At 38.6% G+C, this 12,672-nt stretch overlaps 1 protein-coding gene across 5 annotated transcripts in view; it reads right to left on the minus strand.

Annotated features, from left to right (window-relative positions):
* LOC149006633 (hyperosmolality-gated Ca2+ permeable channel 2.3-like) overlaps nucleotides 1-12,672 on the minus strand; it is a 43,780-nt gene that overhangs the window by 3,965 nt on the left and 27,143 nt on the right. For 3 of the 5 annotated variants that reach the window (XM_089164795.1, XM_089164796.1, XM_089164798.1), the window contains exons 6-8: nucleotides 6,647-6,832; nucleotides 4,561-4,859; nucleotides 2,739-3,012 (exon numbers count right to left, since the gene is read on the minus strand). In XM_089164795.1, the coding sequence (XP_089020921.1) occupies nucleotides 2,739-3,012; nucleotides 4,561-4,859; nucleotides 6,647-6,832 (759 nt within the window). The remainder of the gene's footprint in view (nucleotides 1-2,738; nucleotides 3,013-4,560; nucleotides 4,860-6,646; nucleotides 6,833-12,672) is intronic. The other 2 variants (XM_089164799.1, XM_089164800.1) reach the window with 2 other exon arrangements.

Consider the following 12,672-nt stretch of genomic DNA (forward strand, 5'->3'; position numbering starts at 1 on the left):
GCACTTAGGCGGCAATAAAGCGACCAAAGCGGTCTAGTCAATATATATATATATATATCATACTACTATAATAAAAGCATGTACTCTACCTTTTTCGCAAATCTTTTTCTGTCCTTTTCTGTCCTTAGAATTTTCATATATACCAATAATGTTGTATTATTTGTTATGTCTTTAGTTATTTTTGCAAGGATAATTTGGACATTGTAATCATGAATTATTATGAATTTATCCTTAATTTTAATCCTGATTTCTCTCTTGACCTCTTTGAATCTTTCCAAACTCGCCGCTCATCCCGCCTCAACTCTCGAACCTCTCTAAATCACCACACTCTCACGAGCCTCCAACCCCTCGCTCAACCCCTCCCTCCGAACCGCCGAATCCTCGATCTCTCACGACTCCTCAATAGTCTCCGCTCCCAATATTTCCAGAAATTTAATTCTCAATCGCTCCTCACGAGTTGTTCAATGTTCAACTGTACTTAAGGTTACTCACGGCATCGGTGATAATTGAATATCGGTGACTCCGGGCATTGTTGATGACAAGGGTTGTTATCGATCTCGAAGATCGAATGATCGACTAGGGATTCTCGATCTTCAAGAGGTATGGAACCAATTAATTATCGTTGTCTCCCTGTCGATAATAATAAGCGGTGGTGATACGGAAGAAAGCGCAGCAAAGACGGTGAGATTCATCCATTCATCAAACTAAAATTAATGGTCAGTTAAAAACAAAAGTATATATATAAAATAAATATTATTTGTAAAGGGTTAGAGAAAACAAACTCAATCCACAAAGAACCAAACCCAAAAGAGACGCGGGGAAAACGAAACCAAATCAGGAGAGTGTAAGCGAACAGAAGCCAGGAGAGAAGTTCGAAAAGCAGCAGATAAAAGAGTAGCCGGTGGATAAAGGATCCAAGGGGAGACTCACAAGGACGCAAGGAAAAGAGGAAAGTTGGGAAGGATTTGTTGAAGATGGGGAGGGATGAGTAGGGAGGAGGAGATAACAAACCACAAACGAGAACATCCCAGCACCAAACTCAAGCCAGAGCAAGGGAGGGGAACGAAAGAGACGAGAAAGAGATCCAAAGAACAGACGCAACAAAAACAAAGAAAAAAACAACCCACGAGACACCACCTTTAATATTCCCAGATTCTCCTAGAGAAGTTTCAACAATCTCTTATGATTATTTTTTTTTAAATTTATATTCTATTTTCTCAATTTTCCATATATCACACGGCATGCACGACGTTTACAGATATATATATATATATATATATATATATATATATATATATATATATATATATATATATATATATATATATATATATATATATATATATATATATATTGGGTTGCCAACCCCGGTTTCCAAGGCTTTGCCCTGACTAATCCAATGTTCGACCCGGGTCGCACACCTGGCTTTGGTAGGTGAGTCTCCCAGCGGGGAATTTTTGCATCCGCAAAGTTTCAATATCGGAACCTTGCTTAAGCGGACCAAGCTGCTTACCACTTGGACCGTCAATATTTTTAATATAACTACTTTTTAATACAAATACTTTTTATAATAAACTAAAGTACTAAACAAACATTCAACAATCACATTCATAAAAATATAAATAAAAAAACATTCAAGAATCACAATTATGAAAAATTATCCAAAAATAGATTAAAAACATAACTTCATCTCATCAAGCATCATAAGATTCATAACAATAATTATGTGGTATGTACTATATCAGTAATCAATGTGAAAAATGAAAATGAAAGTAGTAATTTTACATTCTTACTTGCCTCTATGATAGTGTGATGCCAAATAAGTGTCTTGTACTCTTGTGCCTAGATCAGTAATCAGAATTGATGTATCCATTTTCCCTTTTTTTTAACCAAACAGTGCCGTCATGATAAATTAATAGATCTCGTTATTCCGATTTCCAAGTCATTGTTTATTTAATGATTCATTGATTATCAATGTTGAATATGGCTCATGCTTCACATTCTGTTGCCAACAGGCACTTTGGGCCTCAGACTTCATTTGCAAATTGGGCATCGATTCCAAAATGGCTCACGTTTTTAAATTTATATACGACATTGTAGAATAAATTATGATTAAAAAAAGATAATAATAATATGCACAAATAAAAAAATGTAAAAAAAGCGATTACTTTAGTATCTAGGCGGCAATATGGCGCAAAAGGTGACATGGATAGTGTCTAAGAAAAAAAAGCGGCAAGAAATCAGCCCGTTAGTTAAGCGGCAACAATTTAAGCGGTTCAAAAACCACTTTGCCGCCTAGGCGGCCGCTTTGATAACCATGCTTATAATTGTGCAGTCACCTTCTTTTCGTGGGAGGGAGATGGTGGATTTGTTGTCTTTTAGGATCTTATGATTAAGAAGATGGTAGATGTTGTGAGTCTTGGGGGGTTTATTTGTCTGGGACAAATCTTCTGCAGTACTTTCTAATGGTCTAATCTATCAATAACTCTCCAAGTTCTGATATAGCCTTAACTGATTGAGGGCCAAGTAACCAAGATATTTTAGAGCAGAACCAACTTGAATGGGCACAAAGAAGGACACTAGATGAAATAAATCTATCATGGATGCAAGGAAAAAAGGACACTAAGATGAAATAAATTTATGTAAGTTCTTTTAAAAAATAAAACATTATGCGCCGCCACTTCTTTCTGTTTATTTATTTATTTTTGTTGGGGGGGGGGGGATGAGGATGTCGTCACCTGTGCTGGAACAGCTGCAGCCAGTTTTTTTGGGATGTCCTTCGGCTCAAGAATGATGGATAAAGAGAGAGCTGATCCAGAGAGTACGTTTGCAAAGAAGATGTTCCATATAGTAAACCAAAGTACTTTTTTGCATGCACTAATTAGAATCCCACTATTGGAGCTACAACCTTGCATGGATGAAAGCTTCTTCATGATGGGAGGCACCAATGCCAAAAACATCTGAAGAATGAGGCTGGGAAGATATCCTGTGATTACTTCACTTACAATTGTTCTGCACATTAATGATTGAAAATGTTATTTATCAATGAACCGATAGGCTAGTTGCAAGATTGAAATGGTTATTTGTCAATGAAGTGGTAGGTTTGTTGCAAAACAGAGCTATATGCCTATATACACATCAGAACATCACATTTATACTGATTACAATGTCGTAGAGAAAAGAAAGAAGTGCTAAATAATCTTAGTTGCATAAATGAATAGGGCCAAGAACCAGAACATAGAGCAAAAAGCCCCCAATGAGAGAGAGCCTGAGAACCCTGCATTTTGAATTTATGATTGCAATTTTATAATATCAAGACCGGAGTGCCCAATATCCTACCAATATCAATATGAACGTCCCATAGAGAATGAAATTACATAAGGCTGCCAAATGTGTCATCGGTGCTACTCAGCCTTTCTCCTACACTAAGTCTAAGCTAAGTACAACTCCAGTGCAAACTTCCATAGATTTAATAGTCACACCCTAACTGAAACCTGTCATATTTTAAATTGAAAACTACCCTAAAATTAAAAGAATACCACATTTGAGAGAAGTATAAAATACTAGTACTACTTGTTCTTCTTGTTCATATCTTCTTGACCTGCATCAGTTATCTTTGCAAAGCCTTTCCATTCACTCTAACAAGCTCCTATACCACTCCATCCTCAAAAAATCAAATCCTTGTTTCTCATTCACATTTTCCCCTGTTCACCTAAACAGCAATTTATTTTCCTAATTCTTCTATTTTGAAATACTATTCTAGCAAAATTTAGTGTATTTTTAACATCTAAAGACATGTTTTATTTTGTGACTATTTTTTTTATAACAAGATTGTGCAGCTACTTTCTTTCTTCTCTTTCTTTAGTTATTACTATTCTTTGTTGGGGGTAGGTAGGGTGCACAAGGTGGTTTAGCATGCCTTTAATATCAAACTTTGGCCAGTTGTACATGATAAAAATTGTTTTATAAGGTTATTTAATGATAGATCAGTCAGAATCTTCTAATACACAAAATAAGCCAATCATTAAATAAAATTCACACAGATCTCCATGAACATTTACCCGACTATGGGGGCTGGAAATAGCAATTTCTTCTAATTCTGGTAATTCTTCTACTGTTTAGATTTATCTTGCAAATATGTGTGTGTGTGTGTGTGTGTGTGTGTGTGTGTGTGTGAATGAGTTACATGCTAATTGATTTCAGACTTATTTGTTACAAGTTTTTGTGGCTGCTAAAGATATGCAGCATTGAGGAAATCCAGTGGCAATTTAAAGCTGGAAGCAGTCTAATATACTCAAATGGCCTAAGCACGTCTACGTGCATTCCAGATCCACAACATATGAATGTACTCACAATAGTCAGAATGACATCTATACAGTTGGACAGTTTGGACTTGGCATTTTTGCTGCCAACTTCATCATTTTCAGGAGAGAGGAAATGAGGAGGCAATTACCACAGATGGAAAAAATGCAACATCAACTTATAATGATAATTAAAACTACATTTTGAAGTTCAGAAAGTTGGATCAGAAACACCATCTGAATACAAGCAAGATCTTACATATCCAGTATCACTTTCAGAAAAGGCAAATAGGCTTCCAACTGCTGCAAATTAGCAAGACCTTGCACAAATACAACAGGAACAAGGAATAGAAGTATAAGGATGAAACATGCCACAAGAACCACCATCTTGAAAACCCATCTTTGTATAAATGAAGCAGAAAAGAAAGGCCAGTAAACATCACGAGGCTCAGGTGCTTGCTCTGTGTTCCATTCTGTGGGATTGGTTGACTGCTGGATGTGGAGAGCAACAGCAGCACCATAACGAGACTTGAAGGAAACAAAAGCAGCAGGGACTTCCTGTTACATTGGATGAAACAAGCAAGTCAAGGGGTGCATGAAATGTCTAAGAATTGGTTTACATAGCCCAGGGAATCAATCACATCATAAACAAAAAGCAAGTATGCAAGTAATTAAAATAATTAATTTGTAAAAGGAAAAGAAAAAGTGACCAGAAAAAAATTTCAAGAACATTCTAATGTTGGGTTGTCAAATCTAAAGATTTTCCATACCTTTTTCTTTTTCAGATGAATGAAGATGATGATGACCAAAACCCTGAAGGGGAGAGAGAATGTACAGAGGAAAAGAAAAAGAGGGGAAAGAAAGAAAGGGGGGTATTACAGTCTACTTGCTGCACAAAGGAAGAGCCAAGACCCAAGAGACAACAATTATCCTGTTCCTAGGGGAATCCGAAATTGGGGGATGGGGGGAAGCCTGTGATCTAGCAGAAACATTGAAGCAAGTGGCTTTCCAAATCAAATCAAACATCTCGAGTCATGTGAGATTCTGCTCCCACCATAAATGAGAAACCAACACGTTGAACATCAACTTTCCTACCACATCACAAATAGACTTGCCAGAGAAGTGTCTCAGGATCCATGCCCAATCTCTAGGGAAGCCAAAGGAGCATCTGGAGTGGGGCCAAATGTTGTCAACGGCTATCTCCCATAGTGAGTGGGAGATGGGACAAGTAAGAAGAGTTGATCTACATCTTCAGGGCCATACCAACACGAGAAGAGAGGTAGCCAGTGGCTATCCCTTGAGTTTTTCTTCTTTAGTTATTTTTATTGCTTCTCTAAATGCTGTTTTGCAGCCAATCACAGAAACACACAACATACCTCTGTTCCTGTTATGCTAATTTCATTGCATATATTGCAATTAGGAGTTAAGTTGCCATGATCCCCACCCCTATGTGAGTCCATTGAGTTTTGCATAGTCTTGCATGTTCTTTTAGGCTGTTATTGAACATTAGTCTATTCATTTTGTCTAAATTGCATGTTTATCTCTTATTTTCTGCTGTGTTTTCCCCTTTGTTTAATGCTTCCAGTTAGAACTTGAAACCACTTAGAATCTTAGATTAAACCTAACCAGACCTTGTAGGATCTCTAATCAGTTTTCCCCTACATCACTTAGTAATTTTTTTTCCCAAAAAATAAAAATAAAAAATAGCAACAGTTAGCACATATTGGCATCAGGACGACACTTTGATAGCATAGGTGTAGCTATACCTTTGGATTGTAATTTGGAGTTTGTATATTTGTATAGCATAAACAGAATTGCTTGAAGTTCAATATATGTATTGATTACTTTGTATGAGTATATTATGTGTAGAATCGGACGCTTCAGCCTTTTACTTCACCGCAGTGACTCTAACTTGTGGTCCAAAATGGAACTCTCATTTACACTTTTTCCCCCATTAATCTAATGGGCACTACCATGTCCAAAGGGCCTAAGTAGGCTAGAAGTTTTAGCCCCATCCCCCATCAAATAGCCCTTGAGATGGAGCTTCAAGTTGGAAAAATTAGAATAATTCACCAGATCTTGAGCAAACTTGGTACATTGAGTGGACGGAGTTGGCCCTTGAATTTGAGCTCTTGATCTATGGTCTAAGTTTTTGTCGTTGTAGTAATAATTGAAAAAAAAATGTAAAGTAACATTATTTTACTCAACTTTTAGCTACTATTATAACTGTACAAGCATACACCACATAAATGCAGACATTACATAGATTTTTTTTTTGGGAAGGCATAGTGTTGGAGGGACTGACAATACAAGTCCAATCAAGAAAAAGAACAGTATAAATGTACCTCCCCATTCAATAATTGTTCCCTTCTGACCTTCTCTTGCAGATCTTCTAACTTCTTCTCATGGTGATCTATTTTATCAACCTTCCGTCCAAATAGTCCTAAGAAGCCATCACGCATATACTGCTTTTGAGCAGGATTTTTTGATTTTAAGTTGAGAAGTCTCTTATACAACACCCTTCCATCCTTCTAGAAGAGGCATACAAAATTAGTAGCTGAAAGAATATGTATGAATTCAATTCAGAAATATGATCTAGATGACTAGTCATACTATATATGTACTAGGCAATAGGCATATGCCTTTATTGACACATTGAATTCTAGGGATTAGCTGTTATTAGTAATTTGTTAGAACTTAGAAGTATGATCTTGTTCCAGAAGGAACCAAGAGCAACTGGCATTGGAAGGGTCATTGAATTGTTGGGTACTCTAGAGGATGTTTTCCCTGAGAAAATTGGCTGACAAGAATACAGAATTATACCCCTGTCGCGTATTAACCAAAATGATATGTTTCATATTTTACTTAATTCAACTGCATCTCCTAAAAACTTATCTGCAAAGCCATGCCTCCTCTAGTCAATACATCATGCAAAGGTGATCACTGGGTTAAGGCTTGCAAAAGAATCGATATCTTTCTCATTGTAAGTAAGCATTAAAGGCATATATGCAATTTGTGTGCGCTGGTCATATGAGAATATTATGCATAAGATGTAAGGATACTTTCACTTTTGAACAGTGAATGGAAAAACATAAAGAACATGAGGTGGGGGGGGGGATGCAGTGCCCAGGAGAAGCTGAACCAGAAAACAGTTTTCCGAGACTCTTTTTCCTCCAGCTTCTTTGTTCTCAGTTGTTTTTCATAATGTTTTCTCCACTTCATAAATTTTCTTTTCAAGATTTTGCATTTCTGGAAGCCATAAAATTCAAGGATTGAATTTGAAGTTGTGAACTAACTGAAGCCATGTTGTGCCATTGATCATAATAGAACAAATATCTAGGTTATTTTTGTCACAATAGGAAGAACGAAAAGTACTTCTGAGGTAAACACAAAGACCCCCCCAGCTGAAATCCTAAGTGGAGCTCCCAAGAAGGATCTAAGAAGCTTCCATCGGCTGGATGAACCCTAAAGGAGGGGTATTTTGGGCATTTTGCCCCCAATTTACTCCTGAAATTAAATTAGGATTTTTTAAAGAATTTCATTAAGTCAGTCTAAGTCCAATTTGGATTTGTTTGGAGTCTTTGATTGTGAGTTGAAGTAGTGTTTTGAAGAAGTCCAGTTTGGTGTTAAGTTGGTTATTTGAGTCCCAGGTTATCTAATTAGCATGTGCTATTAAAGATAACTTAGAAGTGTGAGATCCCAATCCAAGGTTGATATCTTGTAGTAATTTGATTCCCTTTTAAGTTTAGACAAGAGTCTAGTTTTATATCTAATAGGATCCCATCAGTTAAAGGGATCCCAATTTGAGTCAGAGTCCTTTGTTTTAGGCTATAAATATCCTTCTCATTGTAAGTTATTTTCAGATTTGATGAATTAAATCTTTAAGTGTTTAATTGCCTGTGTGGTAGGGTTCCTTTGAGGGGGACCCTGTGGTTGTCTTTGAGAGTGTTTTGGAGATAATTCCAGCATTCAAGCAAGCATCCCATCAAGGTTTGAAGCATCAAACAGCAAGTACAGCAGCCACCATCAAGTATCCCAGCCATCCCAGTAAGTCTTAGCCCCACCCCCACCCACAAAAGTCTCCCGTCTACCTCCCCTACCCCACACACCTTTCCCAGCCCCTTTCCCCTCTTGTCTGACCTAGGAAACACCCCTAACCCCATCGCATCTAGTCCCCGCCCCTTCCCCTTCGATTTCTTGCATTCCCAGCCCCTCCATCAAACCCTAGAGACCCTTCCCTTTCTTCCCTCTTCCCTGTGGCACCAAATCCCAGCCCCTTCAGGATTCATTGATTCCCACCCCCAATTCCTTCCATTAAGCCCCTGTTATAATTGCAATAACCTACAGAACCTAGTCCTAATCCTATTTTGCTTTTTAATTGCAATAACCTACAGAACCAAGTCCTAATCCTATTTTCCCCAAAGCAGGTCTAAATTTTGGTTTACAGATTTTCTGCACTTCATCTTCTCCAAGTAGAAATTGCAGAATTTTGTGAAATTCCAGAAAACTCCTAAAACACTTCAAACCTCAACCCTGCTTATCTGAATCAGTTCTGAACTGCATAATAGTGCTCCGACAGTGCTGAAACTGCAGGACAGCATCTATTCCCCAAACCTCAGACCCATCCCAACCCATACCGAATCCCAGTTGATCTAGGACTTGAATTTTCAAATCTGAATCTCAACTCCTATAGAATTTAGATCTGGAACTATACTTTCAGCAGGCCTAGACACCGTTAAAACCCCTAAAAACCCTCTACCTAGTGCTGGAATACTCCTGGACAGCCACATTCTAGCAGACCCTAACCCTAGTCAATTGGTATCAGAGATGCTGGTTCCAGCATCTCTCCAGAGATTCAGGGCAGGGCACCATGGGTGAACCAGACACAAGACTGTAACTGGAGCACCTCTTCAAGCTCCAGCAAGATTTGCTTGTACAGATGACAGAGATGAACACACGAGTTACCAACTTGGAACAAGCAAGGACTATACGTTGTGTGCAAACTCCACCACCACGACCACCACCACCAACCAGAGTTCAATGTCAGGTCTATGTACCACATGGTGAAGTAACAAGAGCAGTAAGGAGATATAGAGAAGAAGAGCCAGAGCCATACCACCCCAGACAGTCTAGAGATAGAAATGGCCACAACAGGGAGTCAAGGTATCAAAACATAATTAATGATAGATATGTGCCAGATGGTGGGCAATAGGGAAGACAGACAACCACCACAAGGTAATACTGGAGCTAAAAGAGTTAAATGGGTCCCTTGACCCTCAAGTTTTCTATGACTGGAGGGCATCCCTTTGACTGGTATGACCTATCAGAAGAGAGAAAGATGCAGTTAGCCAAGACTAAACTGATTGGGGCAATCAGGTAATGGTGGAACACTATGTCTTGAGAACTATATTATAAAGGAAGAGAACCCACTACTTGGGACAAGATGAGAAGAGAGCTTACAGAAAGGTACCTCCTTGAACACTACAAAACCGGACTCCAGGAGCAGTTTCATACACTGAAACAAGGTAATTCCTCAGTAGCTGATTACATTCAACAGTTTGATTTGTTGGCCTCTAGAACTGGTACAAGGGAGAGCAAACTCCAGACCATGGCTAGGTTCAGACTTGGGCTAAAACCAGATATCTAGTTGGCAATGGGGAGTAACTGACATTGTTGACTTAAGGGATTTGTTTGACAATCAACAAAGTACTAAGGGCTGAAACACTGTTAACCCAAAAGAAGCAATCTAGCCAGGACTATAGGAGAGATCCACCCCTTCCCAAACCCCCAACCCCACTACTATTGTAAACACCAGAAAAAGCAGAAACCGTGGGCCTGTATTTAGTAATAATCTGGGGATAAGTTTCTGTTGGAAGTATGATTAAGGTTTCCTAATTGGAGTAGACTCCTCTTTTAGTTATGCTTCTATTCTATTTGCTTTGTATTTCCTTATCCTACTCAGAGTAGGATTTACTCAGATTGTAACTATAAATACCCCATTGGGGCCTATGAATGAAAATAACCTTCTGAGCAATTATTTCTTCAAATTCTAACATGGCATCAGAGCCAAAAATCGATTAGAAAGGAATGATCGTTTCTTTCTTGCGATTCTCCGACTAGGCTTGCTACCGCTGCGACTACACCATCGCTGCTCTTCAACTCTTCAGCATCCATCGCTTCCAGCAGTTGGCTATTTTTTTCCTATTCTATTGCCGTGCAGAAGCAGGTACTTGTTTCTCGCAAGAGTAGATTTAGGCTGTTTTTTTCTTTCCCATTCCCATCGCCTTCCCCCAGCAGTTTTTTTTGGAATCGCAAGAGCAGCAATTTTTTTATTCTTGCAATAGCTTCTTTTGGAATCACAAGAACAGCAGGAATTTTTTTTTCTTGGAATCGTAAGAATCAATCGCTGCCTTCCGGCAGCAGTTTCTTCTTTTTGGAACTGCAAGAGCAGCCGGACCTTTTTTTTGTTTTTTTAATTGTAGGAACAAGCGCTGCCTTCCAGCAGCAGAATCCTACACTATTCCTTAAAGTCTGTTTGCTGCTTCACTTTGGGCTTTTCTCCACATGCCAAGACCAGCTCAATCCTGGTAGAACCATATCTTGGTTCCATTCTCAGGGACTTGTTTTGGAAATTTGCATATTTTCAGGGGCCTACCTATAAATTCGCATATTTTCAGGGACCTAGTTGTAATTTTATAAATCTCCAGGGGCTTATTTGTAATTTTTCATATCTTTAGGGACCTGTTTGTGATTTTCCATAACTTTATAATCAGATTCAGAATCAGATTTAGAATCAGGAATCAGATTCAGAATCAGAAGAAAAGAAAAGAAAAGAGAAAGAAAAAAAAAAGAGAAGCAGAATTGGCTCACATATCATATCATTACTCAGACTTGTCATTACTTAGACTTGTTTGGGTTGTTCGGCTATTGCATTCTATGACGTTTTAGTTTTTTTCAGAAGGGGTGAAGACTAAAGAACTGCAGACAATTCTTTCAACATGGTAGCCACTAATGATACTACTGCTCCCACTGGATCCGAATATTTTCCCACTCTTTATTCTCTTTCGGTAAGATTTGACGGCACAAAATACTTGATCTGGTCTTGATATGCTTACCTGACTATTGCTGGAAGAGGACTAGTTGTATACATTACGGGCACCACTATCAAACCCACTACCGCAGGTGTTTTACAGGATAAATGGATATCAAATGACTCTCTTATTATGTCATTCCTTTTGAATTCCATGCATCCAAATATTGCCCGGGGTTACCTATTACTTGATACTGCAGCCCAAATCTAGAAGGTTACTACTGAAACATATGGACAATTGGGGAATGATGCACAGGTTTATGAGCTACAAAAGAAGCTTCATGAGACTACCCAAAAGGAACTAACTGTGGCCTACTATTATGCTGAGTTGCGATCTCTTTGGCAAGAGTTGGATCATTATGGGGATTATCACCCCACTAATCCAGATGATGTAGCGACATATAAGAAGTACATTGATAAGATTCGAGTATATGACTTCTTGGCAGGTTTGAACGTGGAGTACGATCAGATCAAAGTGCAAGACTTAAGTCGTTCTCCCTTTCCTACACTAGAACAGTCTTATGCTCTTGTTCAGTGTGAGGAAAGTCGTCGATTAGTCATGCTTCATACTCCTATTATGGAGAAACCAGCTTTACAGTCTGTTCACACTAAATCTGATCCGGCTAAGGAGATTGTCAAGTGTGAGCACTGTCACAAACCATATCATACCAAGGAAAATTGTTGGAAACTGCATGGGAAGCCTGCTGATTTTGAGCAAAAATGAGCACAAAGAAACGGAAAACCAAAGGCTAATCTTTCTGAGACAATTTCCACCACACCCTCTGCAGACGTTGGTTTTTCACAGGAAGAGTTCGCTACTTTGTGACGTATTATGCAGTCTTTTACTGCCGATACAGCCTCGACCACTACTTCCTCTACTACCCCTACCAACTCCTACCTTGCTGCTTCAGGATTTGGTCACGGGGAAGGAGATTGGTCGTGGTAAATGGACTTTATTTGCTTGAGCCGATTGGAGGATCTACTTCTGCTTTGACTACATCTTCTAATCCGGTCCATTCGGTAATATCAAACCTTCATCAGTGACACCGTAGGCTCGGTCATCCACCTTTCAAATTTTGTCATTTTCTCTAGATTTGTTTTCATGATACTTTCATCTTACCATTACCATTTCTTCCTTTCCAAGTTTCCCCATTGGCTTGAATTTTGTCTTAAAAGAATTCTTCTAATTACATTCAAGCCATTATCTTACCTTGGTGGACCATGGATCATATCATTTAGGGATTTCCTTTGTTATTGTTTTTCCCACGTGTAAAGCTACAC

This window comes from Hakea prostrata, chromosome 8 (assembly GCF_041222555.1).
Source record: "Hakea prostrata isolate BN-2017 chromosome 8, UWA_Hpros_2, whole genome shotgun sequence".
Taxonomy (NCBI): domain Eukaryota; kingdom Viridiplantae; phylum Streptophyta; class Magnoliopsida; order Proteales; family Proteaceae; genus Hakea; species Hakea prostrata.